This window comes from Apodemus sylvaticus, chromosome 3 (assembly GCF_947179515.1).
Source record: "Apodemus sylvaticus chromosome 3, mApoSyl1.1, whole genome shotgun sequence".
NCBI classification, from domain to species: domain Eukaryota; kingdom Metazoa; phylum Chordata; class Mammalia; order Rodentia; family Muridae; genus Apodemus; species Apodemus sylvaticus.
Genome location: NC_067474.1, coordinates 99,656,006 through 99,677,188, shown reverse-complemented (window position 1 = coordinate 99,677,188; position 21,183 = coordinate 99,656,006). Strand labels below are relative to the sequence as shown.

Here is a 21,183-nt window from a genome sequence, read left to right as displayed (position 1 = left end):
GGCCTCCATGGGCACTAGCCCATATATACATAGACATAAACATATAAAACAAATAAATCTAAGAGAAAAAATAGACTAAAATATTGTTTTGGTTCATATACAGTTACCTTCCCAACTACAAAGCCTCATTCAAAAAAACATACTTTTATATGAGATGGAGCACTACATAGTATAGGTGGTTTCAAACTCACTATGTAGACGATGACCTGCCTCTGGACCTGAATGCTCAATAAATAATCAGCCACAACTGTAATCAGTGATGACCTATTGCTCTAAGGTCTGGTTCAATTTTCACTGTTACTCATCAGCAGTAACCCCAAAGAAATACCTATAGCACAACTTCTGCTAGGCATTACAGATTATTATCCAAGACTGGCATTTCTGTATTCAAGAATTATGTACTAGTAGATATACGAGCATTTATTAAGTGCCAAGCACTCTTAGACAATGAGATTACAGTATCAATAAAACAGACCCATGCCTCCTAGCTTCAAAGTCTAGAATTTTAGTCTTTTTTCTGTAAAATGCAGAGTATTTTAGGCCTCAAAGCCTTTGTAACAACTACTTAATTCTGCTACTGTACAAGAAAACAGTAACAAGTAGTAAGTCAATAGGTAGCCTCTGTTCCTATAAAACTATTAGTCATACACTCCTGGCAGACATGAACTGGCAGGCCAGACTTGGCCCGTCTGTTCTACCCCAAGCAAGCAGGGTGACTGGGCATGGCAGCTTCCACCTCTGATCCCAACACGGACAGTTAAGGCAGGAGAACTAAGAAAGTTTACACCACCCACATGATAGGTAAGTTCCAGGTCAACTTTAGCTGAATGTGAACCTCTCTTTAAAAAAACAAAACAAACCAAAACATAATCCACACATCAAATGAGATACAAGAAGAAAGGAGGAGTGGCCCCTGGTTCTGGAAAGACTCAGTGAAACAGTATTCGGCAAAACCAGAACGGGGAAGTGGGAAGGGGTGGGAGGGAGGACAGGGGAAGAGAAGGGGGCTTACGGGACTTTCGGGGAGTGGGGGGGCTAGAAAAGGGGAAATCATTTGAAATGTAAATAAATTATATCGAATAAAAAAATTAAAAAAAAAAGAAGAACTGGTAAAAACAAAAACAAAAACAAAAACAGGGATAGGAGAGATGGCTTGGCATTCAACAGTGAGTACTGCTCTTGAACAAGAATTGAATTTAGTTCCAGGAACCCACATCTAATGGCTCACAACCACCTGAAACTCAAACTCCATCTCCAGGAGATCCAATGCTTTCTTCTGGCCTCCACAGGCACCTGCACTCATGTATGCAGACAGACAGACAGACAGACAGACTGACAGACAGACACAAACACATATTAAATAGATAGCAAAATAAACAAAGGCCAAAGAGATTACTTAGTAGTTAGGGAACACTTGCTGCGGAACCATGGAAGCTGATGTTCAGATCCCAGCACCCGCAGAGCAATCCTGGCATTCCATGAATGCAGAGGCATGTGCACGCACATGTGCATACAGCCACACACAGCAACACAAAATTCACTATGACCTGATTTCTAAGTGTGGTAAAAAGGCATTACAGTGTTTTAAATACAATTTGACTTCATTTGTGATTTACCCAAGAGCAAATCATTTTTATATTATCCTATTAACAATAAAGCCATATATATAAAATGAGAGACAATAGTTAAAAGTTAAAATTAGAAATTAACCATGTAATAATTTGTATAACTTAAAATAAAATCAACTAGAGTTTCATTAGTGTTCTGGTTTATTTCTTTTTTATATTTTTTTTGAGGCAAGATTTTGACACACACACACACACACACACACACACACACACACACACTTCTACCTCAGCCTCCTAAGTGCTATGATATTGTGTAGCAACATTCTTCAAATTGAAACATTCCCTTCTTGAAAAAGCAGAGAGTTAAGAAATTAAACTAACAAGTCTGGGAAACTTGACTCAAATTTATAAGGCCCCTCTTCTAGGTCCTAAGAACAGCAAATAATTGTAGCACCTCAGTATCTGGAAAGACTCTGACCTACTGAGATGCCTGCAAGTCCCACAGCGACTGCCACAGTTCCAGCATCCATGAGTCGTCATTTAGGCTCCAGGGAGCATTTCCATGACGCAGCTACATCTGAGTTGTCCCTGCTCCTCTGTGTAACTGCTCATCGATATCCTTGTGAGCAATCTCAATACAACAACCGGATTCCAATTTGGACTTTGGGAGATTCATTATTTTAGTGTCTTCTGGGTTCTCCATTAGGATGACAAGACCCTTGTTTGTGTCATCCCAGGAAACATAAGACTATGGGTAGAGACTGCCAGGCTCCACTTACAAGTTTTACTGTTATGTAATGAGTATTTACTCTTAGGAGAACACTAAAATGTTAAAAATTACAAACTGACATTTTTTTTTCCCTCAAACTTTTGTTTTCTTCATACACTCAAATTACATTCATATCAAACTGACTGGGCTGGACTTTGCAAAGTTGCCTTCTTTGAAGAAGAGTACAAAACCCTCTAGTAGTAATTCTGTTCTAAAAGAAAACTATACTTACAGCAACAACAGCCTCAGCTACCCCAGTCAGCACAGCTGGCCTGAGAGAATGCAGCAGAATCTTACTCTCAAGTAAAACCAGAAGTAGCAAGGTTGCACAATTCTCAGGACCCAGATTCATCAGCAAGGAACTAAAGTTGGCTCCACTAGAAAACAGAGAAAGAAAGGATTGGGAACTACTTTACTAAAACATATCAAGATTTATTTAATAAACAGGTTAAGAGTCTGATGTTAATTTCAATTCATAACTTAGCAGAATGCAACTAATTTAATGAGGTAGTATATGGTATGATTCAAATATACATTATTAAAGATTTTCTCAAGTTCAAACATCTGAGCTGAGTTCAAAGGAACAGAGGGAGGGGTATAATGGAGATGGGAGACAGCATTATATAAAAACTCTGAAGCAGGAAAAAGCTAATGTCATAATCCAAGAAAGTCAAAATAAGGGAGCATGTGAAAATAACAAGAGATTATAGTAAAGAGGAATGACTCAAACTCATATTCATAAGAGGATATACTGGCTGCAGGTAGATAAAGAACTGAAGGTCTAACAGTAAAAGGATCAATAAACAAGAGGCTACTAACGAAATAGTCCAGAGAGTAGCTGGATTAGTGACGCAGATGAAAAGTAGCAACAGGGTATGCAGGTCTGTGAGCAATGACTTACAAACTGAAAGTAGGAAGAAGAGATGAGAAAGAAGCACTTCCTGCATTAGATCTTATAACTGGATTTTGTAGAACACCTGTGCATGATGCATGTGGACATGCATGTGGTGGTCAGAAGTCAGCTTCAGGTGTTGGGTCTTTGGCACCTGCTGTCTTTTGTTTTAGAGTTTATCCTTGGCCTAGAATTTAACCAAGTGGGCTATCTGGCTAGACAGTAATTTCTAGGGTTCACTTGTCTTTGTTTCCTGTCTGCCCACTACTGGGATCACAGGCATGTACAACCCATACATGCTTTCTACAAGCATGGGTTCTGTGGACCAAAATTCAGATCCTTAAACTTGCAGGGCAAAAGCTTCACCTACTAAATCATTTCCTGAGCCTTGCAATTGTCTCAAAGTGCCTTCATACTAAATTAGCCACGCCACCCACCCAGGTATCAAGGGTGGCAATACTAAGTGATACCCTATCTTACCTAGTGTCATCCTGCCTCTAAAGTATTCTGACCTGTTTTCTTTTTGAGACTGAACTCAGGGCTCGTGTAACCTAAACAAGTGCTCTATCACAGAGCTACTACATGTACCCGTAGTTTTCTATTTTAAGACAGGATCTCATTAAGTTGCCCATGCTGGCCTTAAACTTGCAATTCATCTGCCTCAGTCTTCCAAGATTCTAGGATTACAAGCTTGTACCATGCATATTTTAAAATATTTTGTTCTAAGCAAATAAAAATAACATTTTAAATATTATAAAATGGGATGAGGGTGTGGCTCCTAAGGCCCAACATATATAACGTCCTGGGTTCTAGCCACAGACAAACAAATAAGCAAACCATCATTACCTTAATGGTAAAGGTGTGGACACTGGTTGTGATAATATTAATGCATCGTGGACTGATAGCTTAAACAAACAAAAAGACAAATTAGCCAAAGCAATTTTATAGTCTCAATATTTAGATAAGAGCTAAACAGAAAATTGCTAATATTCAGAAAGGTCTGTAATTTAAGGTACACTGAGATGTAAATGATAACTATAAATACTGAGGTTTTTTTTTTTAAATCAGCTCTTCTTAAATTAATAACTGAGTTTTAACCCAGTTAGGAGGTTAAATGCAGTTATTTAAAATTTTGGAATAATTTTTATAAGAGCTTCGAATTTATTCATTCAAGACACTTAGTTCAACACTTAGTAACTGTCTAGTACAAATACTTGCTGAACTGAAATACATTCAAGACCAACAGTTTGTGACTTAGTCCTGCTATATAGATAATATCTTAGAAGAATATTAAACAGATTGTCTCATTAGATTATAATGCTACTAAGTGCCAGTTTGTAAACTGTTGTGATTCAGGAAGAGACAGTAAATAAACAGAAAGCTAAATATTTCACAACTTCCATAACAACCTGATCTCATTCCTACAGCCAAGCAGTAAATCTCTGGACTCTTGTTTGTATGGATTCTAAATAGTAAGTGTCACAAGCTGTGCACCTACCTAGGCCTGTCACTACCTAGGTCTGAGAAAGAAGCAGGTAATTCAGAACAGTCTGAAAGTACTGTTATAAGCTGTATTAGTTTCCCTCCTCACAAATACATTTTAATCTTGATTTTTTGGTTTTTTTTTTGTTGTTGTTGTTGTTTTTTTCCTCCGAGACAGGGATTCTCTGTAGAGCCCTGGCTGTCCTCGAACTCAGAAATCTGCATGCCTCTGCCTCCTAAGTACTGGGATTAAAGGCATGCGCCACCACCGCCCCACAAATACATTTTAAATTTAAATATTGAAATACTATATATTATCAGTTACTCAGAAGCTAAGGACATAACCATAACATAATTTTGTTATGAGTTTAATTATTAAATTTAACTATTGAAAGGGCGCACATGAACCAATGAAAACAATACCATGAATTATAAGTTATATTTACTCCAGTTCTATTTACCTGGAGTCTAAAAACCAAATAGGAAAGAATATTCAATGAAGAATAGTCAGAACTTCAAACACACATACTGCTTTATCTCACACTCAAAGAACTTAGCACAAACTGACATGAATAGACTTTTTCATTACCTGTACGAGGATTCTTGGTCTTTGTGGTGAAGGAAAAGGGATATTTTGCATAAAATGTGAAATATGCCTAAAAAAGATTGTAAAATGAATACCATAGTTACTTTTCTTAAATGTATCTCAGATCTTAGCAAGACTTTCATTCCACTATATATCACCCCAAAAGAAAAAAACATATATTTAAAACTGAGCTAAAGAATAAACTTTTGTAAAGCATACTGGTGGGTTCTTGTAATTCTGGTGCTTAAAAGGTTGAGGCAAGAGGATTACTACAAGTTGAAAACTAGCCTGGGCTTCCTAGTGAGTTCTAGGCCAACCTGCACTACAGAGTGAGACCTTATCTAATAAACAAACAAAAACCATTATTTTCATCAGGAAAACAATAATATAAAAGCAGCTCTATTAAAATACAGAAGAGCTAAGACTGACTCCACTCCTGCAGTGAGCCTGAGTTAAGTCCCACCGGCTCACCAACAGCCTGTAGATCCAGCTCCAGGGACTCCGCTCCTCTCTGGCCTCCATGGGTAATCACATGCTTATGGTATACATACATATGAACATCAACACAACACAAATAAAAATAATTGCTTTTTAAAAAGCTATTTTTGCCAGGCAGTGGAGGTATATGCCTTTAATCTCAGCACTCAGAAGGCAGAGGCAGGCAGATCTCTGAGTTCGAGGCCAGCCTAGTCTACAGAGTGAACTCCAGGACAGCCAGGACTACACAGAGAAACCCTGTGTTAAAAAATAAAAATAAACAAGAGTTGTTTTTATAGACTTGCTTATCAATGCCAATATAAGGAAGTATAAATAAGAAATTTAATTCTAGATTTACTACTTGAACTTTGAATACCTAAATGCTGTTTCTCTTCTTACAAACAATGTTTTTCAAGTTTCTCTAGAGGCCTATGCTCTTGGGAGAGGCAGAATGGAGACATTACTTTAAGAGAAGAACAACGATCATATCACTGATGTCTGAGTCTACTGCAGAAACCACAGAATCGCAGTTGTCCATAAGCTTGCTTACTTACCACCAATGTTAAATTTCGCTTCAATGTAATTAATCTGACAACCAAAAATTAAATGTAAAACCATAAACCACTAACTTACATTCTGGGGAAAAAGCAGAAATCCTATTTTTATACTAAATTTTGATTTTGTGATGAGTTTACACAAAGTTCTTAACCTTTCTTGGTTTGTTACTAAAGTCTTTATTAGATACAATAATAAATAAACATGAGTCAGAGAGACGGCTCAGGGAGTCAAAGTATATGCTACCATGCCTGACAAGCTGAGTTTGATCCTCCCAGAGCCCACATGGTGGAAGGAGAAGTGACACTCAGTTATTTTCTTACTTCTATTTGTGTGCCTTGGTGGTTTATACACATGTGTGCACATATATAAATGCATGTATATAGTAAGTTTTTATTTATTCATTTATTTCACCCACTAATTTTATGTCTGAATGTTTTGTTTATGTCTGTACACTACATGTGGAGGTCAGAAGAGTGTGTTAGATATTCTAGAACTAGAGTTATGAGTAATTTGTGAGCTGACATGAGGGTGCTGGAAATCCAACCCAAGTCTTCTGCAAGAGCAAGTACTCTTACCTGCTGAACCATCCCTCTTGGCCTTAAAAAAAAAAAAAAAGACCCATGCATTCCTATAAATTCCCTGAACTCTGAAACAAAGAGGCCCAGGAGTTTGCAGTCAGTCTGGGCTACAAAGAGAATCCTGTCTGAAAACAAAACAAAACAACCCTCCCCAAAACAAAACAAAACAAAACCCAATCCTCATACATAGCTCCACATCTATTTTCCTTCCTTATAAAACATGTCCATGACAAAGAGAATTATGAAGCATTCTGCCTCATGATAAAATGACACATTTAAAATCAGTTAATTTATCTTTCTAATTTCCCCATTAGTTTAGAGATGAACATTTATTATAACTAGATCTTGTATTGACTACTTACACAAAGCACACGTGTACATTCATTCTCTTGATTTCCAAAGAACAAGTAGGAAAACCCCACACATCTATGCAAGTTAACTCCTCACCAGAATTCTTAAACCATCGTAAGGCCATGCTCCAACTTCAAGTTCCTAATTCAACGACTCAGGTGAAAAGAGAGTAAGCTAAGCTAAGGTGACTGTGACTCTCCTTCCCTTTCAACTCTGCTGCTAAGTTATATAAACAATGAAATGCGCATTACACATCTGATTTCCATAGACATGACTCCTCTTCATTATACATACTTTTCAATGGGAAGAGGATGTGGTCCAGACACAGAAACTTTGTAGATAAACATAAGAAATTTCTTAAAAGCTTCAAAAAAAGGCCAGTGTGAAAGCAAACAAATGCACTTGTTTGAATTGATGGGTTTGGAGACCACTTTTCTCTCCACGGGGGTCAGCAGGCCCAGCTGTGTAAGTTGTTTCTCTGTTAGCAGTTCTTGAGAGTAAGGTTCATAAAACTGGATGGCAGCTCCATACACCTACAGTCAAAGAACTGCTGTAAGATTTGAGATTGTTTTTGAAAAGTCATCTTTTTCTCTGCATTTTTCACTTTTTATATTTCATGCTGGAAATTAAACACCAAACCCCAAGCATCTTAGGCAACCAATCTACCCGTAGCATTCATACCCAATGATCTTTATTAAACAAATATTTTCTGGGACTACACACCAAACAGATAAATAACATGAAATATCTCAACCAGATATTTCAACCCAAACTCAACCAGATTTTGATGCAAATCCATCTAGATCCTCCCACACAGTGTAATTAAATATTTTAAACATATATTATCTACAAAAAGAAAGAAGAGAAGAGGAGAACAGAAAAGCGCAGAACAGGCCGGGCGGTGGTGGCGCACACCTGTAATCCCAGCACTCTGGGAGGCAGAGGCAGGCGGATTTCTGAGTTCGAGGCCAGCCTGGTCTACAGAGTGAATTCCAGGACAGCCAGGGCTATACAGAGAAACCTGTCTCCAAAAAAACACGCAGAACAGAATAGGAAAGAATAGAATAGAATAGAATAGAAAAAGAGGACAGGGCAACCTTTTATGCAGGTGGGGCAGCTTAGCCGACACAACATTTAATCTTGTAAGCCTGACACTCTGAGTCCAAACTGCCAAACGCCTACTAGGAGAGAACTGACTCCTAAAAGTTGGCCCCTGACCTCTACAGGCATATGCAACACATGTATTCCTACACTCACACATGCATTTTTTTTAAAGGCACCCTTTTGACTTATTCTCACTTTTAAGCACTCTGTATTTTTAGCCAATACCTAGCAGAGTCTGCTAAGGACCTCACTGAACTTGTACTTGCTTGTATGCCATTTTTCAGAACACCGGGTATACAGAAACATACAGTTGGTCACATTTGTATTCTTTAAATGTATCTACATGTGCAGGTACATGTGCCATGGCACATATATCAACTCTCTCTATCATGACACAGGGTCTCTGTTGCTTGCCATTATATATGCCAGCCAAGTAGTCTAACAAACTTCTGGTTCTCCTGTTCCTGCTTCCCACCCTACCCCTGAACACTGAGGTACCGAATGTACTACCAAATCTGACTTTATGTGGGCTCTATAGATTCAAACATGGGTCCTCATACCTGCAAGACGAGAAATTAAGCACTGAGCCATCCCTTCAGCCAACATTAATTTTTTTTTTTTCTCTTAAGATACATAACCCTGGCTCATCTGAAACTCAGAGATTCACCTGTTTCTGCCACCTGAGTATTGGGGTTAAAGGCAGGTGTCCCTCACCTCTGGACATATTAACTACTGTTATGAATACAACTCAGTGGCATTAGTCTTCACAATAGTGTGTAACCATCACTGTTATCCACTTTCAAAATCTTTTTTTTGATCACTAAAGAGAAGCTCTGTATCCCTTAAACAATAACTTTCCATTTTTCCCACTCCTAATTCAAATCGTTAGTAGTTTCTATTCTACTTTCTGTCTCAATAAAATTGCCTATTCTAATGGTACCTACTATAGTTACAAGCAGTATTTATTCTTTTTGTGTCTTGCTTTTTCTTAGCATGTTTTCAAAGTTCATTCATGTTACAGCATGTAGTTGAATTTTATCTTTTTAAGGCTGAGTAATATTCTATAAAATATATGAAAAAATTCTACTTTCCTTCCACTCGTCAGTGGACACCTGCACTGTGATAATACTGTAAGAATACTGGCATCCAGGTTCTTTCTGAGTCCCTAGGTTCAATGAGTCCCAAGTTCTCTGTATACAGTCTTCAGAATAGAATTTCATCAAGTAATTCTATTTCCTTTTGAAAAAGCTGCCAATCTGTTGTTCATACAAACAGGATTCAAGGTTCCACTTTATATTCTCAGTAACACTGACTTTCTGACTTTTTTGCTGTTACAACAGCCAACCTAATAGATGTGAAATGCCACTTTACCATAACTTTGTATCTCCAAATTACATGAAGTTAAGCATCTCTTACAAGCTTACTGGTCATTTATGTCTCTTTGGAGAAATGTCTATTTAAGTCTGTGTGGTGGTTTGAATAAGAACGGCCCTATAGGCTCATAGATTAGAATGTTTAGTCATCAAGAAAAAGGATTAGGAGGTGTGGCCTTGTTGGAAGAAATGCTGCACTGGGAGCAGGCTTTGAAGTTTCAAAAGCCCAAGTTGGCCCATTGTCTCTCTCTTCCTGCATCCCATGAGTTAGGATGGAGAACTCTAAGCTACTTCTCCAGCACTATGTCTGCCTGCATGGAGAATGCTTCCCACCATGATGATAATGAACAACCTTTGAAAGTGTGAGCCAGCCCCAATCAAATGTTTTCTCTTATGAGAGTTACCTTGGTCATGGTATCTTTTCACAGCAATAGAACTGTGAGTAAGCCTATAATGATTAATCTTGGTTGTCAACCTGACACAATTGAAAAGAGGTTTGGAACCTCAATTAAAGCACTACTTCTACCACAATGGCTTGTGGCCATAACTGTGTGGCATTTTCTTGAATACAAATTGATGTCTCAAGACCCTGCCTACTGTAGGCAGTACCATTTCTACAAAAGTGAGCCTGGACTATTTTAAAAAGTAGTTGAAAATGAGCTGGTGGAGAAAGAAACAGTAAACCATTTTCATCTAGTCTCTCTTGCCTCAATTCCTGCCCTGACTTCCCTCAATGACAGACTGTGACTTGGAAGTGTAGAATGAAATAAACCATTTTCTCCCCAAGTTGCTTTAGGCCATGGTGTTTAACACAATAACAGAAACCAAGCTTAGACACAGTCCTTTGACCCATTTTTGAATTGGGATGGTCAAGACTTTGTTGGTGGTGTGTTTACATGTTTTGAGTATAAACACTTAAGAGTTAGGGGTATAAACAGAATACTTTGCCTGCAAAGAGACCCCTGAGTTAAAGCCCCATCAGAAAAAATAAAAGCTTTCTAAGATATATATTTCACAAATATTTTCTCCCTTCTTGTCAGTTGTGGTTTCTTTCCTGCTCTTAAAATATTGGGGCTTTTTCGTTTGCTTTGAGGTAGTCTCATGTAATCCTGGTTAGCTTCAAACTTGAGGCTCGGGGTCCTTGTCCAAATGCTAGAACTGTGATTGTGCGCCACTCATATATTTTTCTCTGACAGATCAGTTTTCATTTTGGCAAAATCTAATTTAGCCATTTCTTTTTTGTTTTGACCTTTTGGTGTCATAGTAGTAAATTCAATGGCATGCACGAAGACTTTCCCCAATAGTTTCTTGTAAAATATTTCTTTAAAATTTTATCATTAGAGAGAAGGCCAGTCCTCTAAGAGATTTATACTTTTCGGTCCTTAAGATGAGGCCTGAGGTAGAATCTGAGTTTAGCATGTGATTTGGTTGCTTGTCTGGTGATGGTAATACAACACAAGGCTGCCCACAGCAAGCTCTAGGTCACACGGTCTAATCTCTACCTGGTTGTTGTCACATCTGAACTCTTTATTCTCCCTTTTTCTCCAGTTATCTGAAATTATAAGTCCCTATGTGGCCTGAACTTCTGCTAGTCCTCAGCTGCCCGGTGAAGCACCTGTGGCGGGCTAACAGCCATGTTCTGTTAGGTAACTATTTTCACCTCCCCCCAACCACAACAATCCTCATCAAGATTACCAATAATGACCTAGCAAAAACACTTTCAGTGCTTTCCCTCCTTTTCTTCTCTACAACAAAATTAAAACTGATAATCCTATCTTCAAAATCTTGACTTCTCTGGTATGAGAGTAAACACTTTATTGCTAACTTCTTTCTTTCCCACAGTAGATCCAAATTCTGCTCATCATTTAAATATTGCTATTTTTCAGCTAATTCTATTGGGAATAGCTCATTCTCTAATGGTTTGAACTATAGCCATCTCACTAACAGAATACCAATCTTTATTTTTGTCTGACCTCATCCCAGAAATCAATTCCTATGTCCAGATGACTTGGTAACATCTCTATCTAGACAGACAACATGAGCCACTATTTTCAAAAGTGAACAGATACTGGGAGGATGGCTCAGTGAATGAAGCACTTGCCACACAAGCACGAGAAACTGAGCTCAGCAGATCCGCAGTACCCAGGTTAAGTGCTAGGCACTAAAAATGTAATCTTTACTAGTCTACTCTTTTGAAATTCATTTATTGAACCTTCTAACTCTACATGTTATATTTTTATTTGTTATCTGCTTTTTTGTTTAAGACAAGGTCCCACTGTCCCCTGCTAGGACAGAATTTCTATGTAGACCTGACTGGCCTCAAACTCAGAGATCCACCTGCCTCCCAAGTGCTGGAATTAAAGGTGTGTACCACTATGCCCGGTCATATCTGCTGTATTTTTGAATTTCATGTTCTGCCCTTTTCAGTGCTATATTTTAGAAAGTCTACCTTCTTCTTCATTAATTCTCCCTTTGAATATTGGATATGTATGTTGCTGAAACCACTTGCTTAAAGCTAGGCATGGTAGAACATGCCTATAATTTAACACAAGAGACTGAGGCAAGAAGATTCATGTAATGAAGTCACTCTAAGCTACATAGTAAGATACTATCTCAAAAAACCAAAATCAAAGTCAATAAATTTTAACTGCATTTATTTTTTTAATTTTACAGATCCCATTCCCAATTTCTAGTCATCTGTTTTTTGTTTGTTTGGTTGGTTGGTTGGTTGGTTTGGTTTATTTTTTGTTTTTTTTTTTTGGATTTTGGTTTTTCGAGACAGGGTTTCTCTGTATAGCCCTGGCTGTCCTGGAACTTACTCTGTAGACCACGCTGGCCTCGAACTCAGAAATCCGCCTGCCTCTGCCTCCCCGAGTACTGGGATTACAGGCATGTACCACTACCGGCAAGTCATCTGTTTTTTTCTGTCTACTAATTTTGTTTGTTTGTTTGTTTTGAGACAGGCTCTCTCTATATACCTCTGGTTATCCTGGAACTCGCTATGTAGATCAGGCTGGCCTTGAACTCACAGATCTCTCTGAACCTACCAGTCTGCCTCCCAATCACAGTTTTCATGACATTTAAAAAAAAAATGTAAAGTTTATTTTTAAAAAGCTTGCAAATAAATTTTAAAAATCATAAACTACAATCAACCTGACCCAAAGTCTGCTAATTCTATCTGTATAAAAGTTCACTGGGTTGTGCATACTTTGGGACTGATTATTTTTTACTTTTATACTGGGAATAATAGTAATATCTTTTATCCAAATAATCCTAACATTCAAATGAAACATCTATGAACCACTTTACAACATTAAAATATGGACAAAACAGGTTTTATCAATAAGACACAAAATATACCTTTTCAGCTGAAGAACCTGTCAGGACAAATGTTGAGAAAACAGGAAGTGGGTATTTGGTTTGAGGATCCCAGCATTCAATAGTGGCTCCCATAGGAAGGCAGAAGAGCGGCACAGATTCTGAGAGCGGAAAAGACTCATAGTCTTCTTCTGGATATCGAAAAATCAAACCTTTCAAAGAACAGATAACATTTCTTTTTTTAAAAAATCACTTTTATATAAATTATTCATGATACATACTTAATAACATTATAATATCAAATTTCTTAGAAATACTGGTATAAAATTTTTAAATAAATTTTTCTATGGCAGAAATGAAGATAAGCCAACCTATCCTTTATATATGTTATTCTTAAACTTATAATTACAACATAAAATGTAAAATATTCCAGGACAGCCAGGGCTCCATGAGATGGAGAAACCCTATCTCAAAACACCAAAAAATAAAATAAAATAAAGATACTAATAAAGAACTCAGTCAATCTGATCAACAATCAACATATTTTTCCCTAAGTATGTCAATACCTTATAAAGAATGATAAGATTAAGGTAAATTTAATTACTTCAGGTAATCTTTAAGAAAAATTCAGAGAAGAGATAAATGTCATTTCTTAAATGTGAGAGAGTACTGAAAGCTATGGTGTGAACAGCATTCACCGGGGTAGAGTATGGGAGTCCCAGGAAGGTGGGCAAGGAACAAGCAGCCTTGAGTGCCCTAACAGAGCCCTTGGCAAAGGAGCCGCGCACCGCTGGCCAGTTATCTAGCCTCTAATGGCACCAACACACAGCCTACTTCCAAGCTAAAAACGAGGAAGTTCAGCCTCTAAAACTCTGTATTCTATGTGTAAAATTCAGATTCTAAATACTTTTGCAAACTTACTGTAAATATTTTAGGTTTGAGGATTGTCTATTGGTACCATGTCCCTTTTCAAAGAAAAAAACTTCAAGGTTATCGTGTATTATAGACACAACAATATGATTCTGAATTTCCAATTAATTGTTGCTTTTGTTTTATATAAAGTAAATGGTTTAATTCATTAGTATAAGTGATATTATGAGGACGAGAGTTTTCAGATATGAAGTTGCCTAATTTTCCTAAAATAAAATTTCATATCAAAAACTGCATAAGCAAAAGTAATTGACATTGCTTCTTTTCACAAAGAAGCATTCCAGTATCTGCTATTTACAACTGGAGCATACCTGTATTTTCAGATTTTATCCCACCATACCAGTGGGATGAAGAAGTCACACTTAAATCTTTACAGCCCTTGACACTTTAGTGTTCAGTTAGAATGTGGCGATAGATTTCCCAAAAACTTCATGGCAGAAAAGTTTCTCAGGCCCTCCTCTCCTCCATAGAGCTGATTCTTTGCAACAAGAGAGAAAGGAAGCAAGTCCACCTTTCCTGGCAAGTAACGTGCTTTCAAATCAGACACACAGAGATAAGAGAGGGAAATGTAAGAAGTAAAGACGCAGGTTGACACCTTTATGACTGCCCACATACAAAGACAAGGAGTAAGCAATTTCCACTGAATTATTAAATCTATTAGTGTAGATCAAAAACCTGGAGGTTTATGCTTCAAATGCTTGCTTGGACAAAAGTTTAAATTGAATAACATATAGAGGGTGGTATTAATAGATCTAACAACATATAATGAGAAAACTTCAGCATTTACATGCTAAAATTATAATTAATAAATACATCAATTCTACAAAGTATATAACAGAACATATTTTGTCTCTTCTAGTCAGCCCAATTTAATAAGCATTCACCAGTTTGTTCAATTGGGACAGATCTTCAGTTCACTTACCAGCCTTATATGCTATTGCATTTGAAGCAGGCACAGACTTCTTGTAACACAGAAATACACTGGAACCCCACTGTAAAAGATACATAAGTTTTCAAAAAACTAACCAAAAGTGAAAGGGCAAAAGTGATGATCTTTAATGTCATTTAGAGATTTTGATATTTATCTACACAAATCATTTACAACTCTTAGGAGCCAGGAGGGGTAATACCTGCCTGTAATCCCAGCATTCAGGGTGAGGAAGCACAGGGTAATGACTCGGAGGCCACCCTGGGTTACAAAATACAAAGATCCTGTCTTTACAAACAAACAAAAAGAGCAATGGTGGTGGACGCCTTTAATCCCAACACTCTGGAGGCAAGAGAGAGGATGCCTATGAGTTTTGAGGCCAGTCTGGTCTACAGAGCAAGTTCCAGGTTAGCCAGGGCCACACAGAGAAACCCTGTGTGTGTGTGTGTTAAGGGAGAGGCGGAGGAGCAAGAGTGGCAAGGAAGAGCTGAGTATCTTAGTTATTAATAAGTCCCTGCCTAGTATGTGTGAAACCCTGTCAAACCCTGAGTTTGATTCCCAGTGCCACATAAAATTGGGCTTGGTGGTGCATACATGTTATCTTGGCACTGGGGAGGTAGAGACAGGAAACAGACTGGGAGTTGAAGGTCTTTTTTACCTACATCGCCATTTCCAGACCAGCCAGGGATGGCATACATGAGACTCTGACTCAATAACAATAACAATTATAAATATTCTTAAACTAAAACCTACATTTGTAAGGGTAGGAGTGTAGTTCAGTAGTGGAGTTCAATTCCAGCACCCAAAAATAAATAGATAAAAACACTATTTACTAAACAGACCATATGGAATAACATAAAAATATGGTTGACAACACTAACTGGAAAGAAACAAGTTGGGATTTTTGGTTTTGTTGGTTTTTTAATAGATAAAAAGTTTAGAGTTGATGAGGCCAGTGGGGTGATGGCTCAGTGGACAATGGTGCTCACTGGTAAGCCTGACAACTTGAGTTCAATCTTCTGGGAGCAAAATGCTAGAAATATTCAACTCCCAAAAGTGACTTCCTATCCTCCATGTGCCCACATATGCACACACACGGGGATGGGGGGGGGTAACTTTTTAAAAAGCTTAGTTTTGTCATCTTTCAGAGCCTACCAGTGCTTGAAAGAAAGCCACACAAAGAGGAATGGACACTAAAGCCCACACAGGAAAGCCTAAGTTCTCTAGAGATGATCACCTCCACTAACAAGTTATGGATGGATGGATGCATCTCCATCTATCTCCACAATAAATCTAACCCAATATAAGCATTAGTCTTATAAAACTATAACTCAAATGCATATGGCCAATTCCCTTCTTCAGAACTCTGTGTGCTTATTTGAGGCAGATCTGACTTTTGCAGCCTCAGTGCTGGGATTATTAGTCATGTCTGAATTTTAGAAGCCCTGTCAAAAAGTAAAACCACAATGTAAGGAGAGTTCCCAACCACTCTATCTGTAACTGTCCTTCAAGCTACTATTGAAAACCAAAAGTTAAGCTGGGCAGTGGTGGCACATGCCTTTAATCCCAGCACTTGGGAGACAGAGGCAGGCAGATTTCTGAGTTCAAGGCCAGCCTGGTCTACAGAGTGAGTTCCAGGACAGCCAGGGCTACACAGAGAAACCCTGTCTCAAAAAAAAAAAAAACCCAAAAAGGAAACCAAAAGTTAATAGATCTCTATAATGATATAACAGAAAATATTAAAATACACACATATATAAAATCCCAAGCTGAAATTATACTTTTTCTGTGTCATCAGAATATTAAAAATCATGATTTATGCATATTAAAAAGACACAGATAGTACTCCCTAATAAGGGAGCTAGTCTAGCATGCACAAGGTCCTGGCCTAATCCCCAGCTCCACAAATCCTTTTAAATTTGAAAAATAAAGACATAAAGATATAAACAATAAAAATATGAAAATATACTATGGACCCAGTATTAAACTTTTTGGCTTATATCCAAACAAAACTTTGAATAGGAGACAATTTTGCTCTTACCATGCCACAGTTTAAGTTTTTATCAACTTTGCAGAAAGTATGAGGAGGCGTTTCTCCTTTACTGGTTATAATAACACAGATATCAGTTACAGCCAAGGAATTCTGGGACCGCACTGGAGGAGCCCTTCGATAGGTGATAAAGATTCTTTGAGAAGTAGTTGAACTATTGTTGACATTGGCACAGCGGCCGTATGGCGTAGCTTGGATCACTTCGCATCCTGGAATAAGCCTTTCTTTCCCTTCATACAGAACTCTGTGTGGCAGGGAGGAAAGGGAGAGAAAGGTTTTAAGTTAATGCTGTTTTCTTCTTGAAATGAGCAAACAAAATTTTAGCCATTTCTGTTGCTCTCCAAACTTCAACCATGACTAAAATTATTATTTTAGAAATTATACTTTTCTGGATTTTTTTTAAAAGCTTAGACATGATTTAAGAAGCAAAAATTGGATTGAGCAATTCAACTTTTTATGACAAGACACAGAAGAAAGGAATGGGAACACTACAGACATCCTCCGGTCAGGCTCTAAAAATTCTACAGAGTATTCAGATGGTTTTAGAAAACATGCCTCCTAATTCTTGTCACTTATTTTTATCTTCAAAAATCCTTAGACAGAATGAGCTCCACTTACTAGGCAGGCAGAGGAAAGAGGATCTCTGTTAGTTCAAGGTCAGCCTAGTCTATACAAGTTCCAGGTCAGACAGGGAAAGAAAGCAAACAACAACAAAACCATACTGTCCAAATACTATCAAGTAAGTAAACTGTGCCAGAATTCCCTCCCACAGAAGCACAAGATTGGCAAGTCCAAGGCCTGCCTTGGATCCACAGGGAACTCCAGTTCAGCTTAGTCTACACAGTGAAATCCTGACTCAAAACATACACAGACAAACAAATAAAACAACAACAACAACAACAACAACAAAACCAAACCTCTCTGGCTTGAGAGGTGGCTCGGTAGGTAAGGGAACTAACTTACAGCCAAGCTCAATCACTCTGATCACTGAGACTATATAGTGAAAACAGAGAAATAACTTCTGTAGGCTGAACTCCACGTGTGCTCACACACACATTTGTACATACACAAAGTAATTTTTAAAATGTAACTTTAAAAAGAATAAAAAGAAAATATACAAAATGTGAAAAAAATCTGCAAGTAACATAATATAATTTTTAAATGTACACACAATAGGACATGGTGGCACACCATGTATAATTAGATTGCCTCAGAAAAATAAAGGGGCCAGGTCCGGTGGTACACACCTTTCCTCCCAGAACTTGGGGAAGAGGCAAATAGATCTCTACATAATATACATATGAGTTCCAGGTCAGTCAGAGCTACACAGTGAGACCCTGTCTCAAGACACAGTGCAGCTGGGCTGGGGGACGACTCAGTAGTTAAGAGCACACCTGCTCTTCCAGGAAACTCAGGGTGGATTCCCAGCACCCACGTGGTGCACAGACACACATAACACAAAACACCCTCATACGTAGAATAAAAGATAAATATTTTTAAAAATATATAAATTAATGAAATATCCCTGTTTTCTAAAGAAGGCAAAGAATGTAAACAGACATTCAAAAAGGACATGCAAATGGCCAAACACACAATCATGTGTGTGTGTGTGTGTGTGTGTGTGTGTTGGGGATGGGGTTAGTTCTAAGACAGGCTTTCAAGTGATCTATCAAACTAGATCTATAGCCAAACAGCCTTGAGTACTGATCCTGCCATGATCACAGGGAAGTACCTCTATGACCACCAGGTTCTACCATCAGTTTTTATAGGAGTAGCTATAATAAACATGACATTTCAATATAATATCCACTCACAGTAAATCATCAGGGGATTATAAAAGTCATATCATTTTCAAAGAAAAATATCAACACAATTTTTTGAAATTAAAAGTCTTTGCAGCATTTACAAAGAAGAAATCTTAATGGACAATTAAACTACAACTACTGATTTTTTTTAATGATTTACTTTTATTCATGTCTACATGTCAGATCCCATGGATTTACAGGCAGTTGTGAGCTGCAATGTGGGTTATGGGAATTGAACCCAGGTCCTCCGAAAAAGCAGCCAATGCTCTTTAACTACTGAGCTATCTCTCAGCCTCCCACAACAGCTACTGAAAAAAGTTTTTTGTTTTCTTGGTTGGTTGGTTGGTTGGTTGGTTGGTTTGGTTTGGCTTTTCAACAATAGCCTTGGCTGTCCTGGAACTCACTGTGTAGACCAGGCTGCCCTGGAACTCAAGAGATCTACCTGCCTCTGCCTCTTGAGTGCTGGGAGTGCCGAGTGCACCATTACTGTCCAGCTATTTTTTATAAGCAGTGCTGGGAACTGAATCCAGAAGCTTGTACGTTAAGCAAAGCAGGCCTATCTCCAGGGAGAGAAAAAAAAAAGACTTCCTCCAACCCTAATATTTGAGATAGGATCTCATGTAGCCGAGGCTAATCTCGAACCTGGTATACAGACACAGATGACCTCAATGTTTTAACCCTCCTGCTTCCACCTACCAAGTGCTTGGATACAGGCATGAGCCACCACTTAGCTTCCAAATACATATTTTAAAAAGGAATGTCCTTCCCTAAAGACGTTCATGGTTATAGACATTAATTAATAATTCAACACACCTCTTAAAAACTCAATGCCTATTGTCATAACTTCTCATGTGTTTATATCTAATTAGGAAGACATACAGATATACAAAATAACTTTAATCTTAAAATAAAAATTAATAAAACTATCAAACTTCAAATTTCTATAATGTACCTTTTTAACCTTTAAATAAATTTAATTCCCTTTACCATAGCAAAAGAAAGTGATCATACCCAATATCTGTAAGAGGTGGTTTATCTCTCCCTCTCCTATAACACAAGAAAAGCTCTGGGCTTTTCAGACTTCCATAATTCAGGTTTGCTTGGAGTGCTGATGGAGTGGCTTCAACACAGGTGTAACCTTCAGGGACAGTTTCCCCAGCTGATCTGATAATAACAGCAATGTCTGTGATTGGAGCTTTAGGGCCAATTGATTTAATTTCTTGATCCAAAGGAGTGGATGTGTCAGTGAGGCCTGCCACAACGAAGTAGTCTGTCACTCTCGGTCCTTTGTCTTCAATCATGATGGCTGTTCTATTTCCTAAAAGACAAGAAAATGTAGCATTGGTTGGAAATACTTTATACTGACCAAAATCATGACATTCCTGAGTTAGGAATAATCAGCTACCACTTTCCTCAAATTTGTAATCAAGCTTCATTCTGTAGAAGCATTTTATCATCTCATCAGCTTTTACCTACAACAAAGTCTAATACATTTGTAACACAACTATATTCATTTCCTGTACCTACAGCTCTTCCTTTAAAAGTCATCAGCTGAGTATGTTGGCTCAACCTGCAATCCCAGCACCTGGGAAGATAAAGCAGAAGGATTTTGAGTTTGAGGCCAGCACTACACAGTGAGATCCTGTTTCAAAACCTGAAAAAAGGGGCCATTGAGGTGGCTCAACGGGTAAAATATCTTCCTCAAAAGTCTAATGACCTCAGCTTGATACCTGAAACCCACAAAGGGAGAGAGCCAGCACCCCTGAAATCTGTCCCCTGACCTTCACACTCACAATGTGGCATACACACACACACACACACACACACACACACACACATACTACTATTTGGTAAAGACTTATGCTATATAGATCTAGTTAATACTATGGATAAATAATAAAATGATGTGAAATTATTATGAGTAGAAGTAACCAGAGCCCCCCAAAAGAATGCATATATGATTCCATTTGTATTGCTGTTGTTCTTATTTGTGTGTGTGTGTGTGTGTGTGTGTGTGTGTGTGTGTGTGTGTGTGTGTTTTGAGACAAGGTCTACTATGTAGCCCCAGCTGGGGCCTACACTTTATTTAAAAAAGCATTAGTTAATTTCTAACCATGTGGGTCTTTTCTATACATCACCCAATTTTTTCTTATTTCCAACTAATTGTAAGACAAATATTTTGCATAATTTTTTCAAATTACTACTTGTTTTTATTATCTCCTCAAATCACATATATTTTGTATTCAATACCTATCATATAACAACAAATTATAATAAATTCCACTTCTAGTTATCTAAGCAGAGTAAACTTGCTATCTTGAGATGATACCTGCAGCCCTGTGTTCTTGCTAGCATTATGACAACAGCAATACAATATAGGAGCAGTTGCAGTAATGGCTCAATGGTTAAGAGGA

General features: G+C 37.9%; 1 protein-coding gene across 6 annotated transcripts in view; it reads right to left on the bottom strand.

Moving 5' to 3' along the window:
• Dennd4c (DENN domain containing 4C) overlaps window positions 1-21,183 on the bottom strand; it is an 85,343-nt gene that overhangs the window by 48,436 nt on the left and 15,724 nt on the right. For 5 of the 6 annotated variants that reach the window (XM_052176706.1, XM_052176705.1, XM_052176708.1 and 2 more), the window contains 8 exons: window positions 19,781-20,087; window positions 16,956-17,208; window positions 14,909-14,978; window positions 13,099-13,268; window positions 7,556-7,794; window positions 5,301-5,367; window positions 4,076-4,134; window positions 2,570-2,714 (listed from right to left, as the gene is read on the bottom strand). In XM_052176706.1, coding sequence (XP_052032666.1) covers window positions 2,570-2,714; window positions 4,076-4,134; window positions 5,301-5,367; window positions 7,556-7,794; window positions 13,099-13,268; window positions 14,909-14,978; window positions 16,956-17,208; window positions 19,781-20,070 — 1,293 coding nt within the window. In that variant the 5' untranslated portion in view covers window positions 20,071-20,087. Of the gene's footprint in view, window positions 1-2,569; window positions 2,715-4,075; window positions 4,135-5,300; window positions 5,368-7,555; window positions 7,795-13,098; window positions 13,269-14,908; window positions 14,979-16,955; window positions 17,209-19,780; window positions 20,088-21,183 lie in introns of those variants that run through there. The other variant, XM_052176710.1, reaches the window with a different exon arrangement.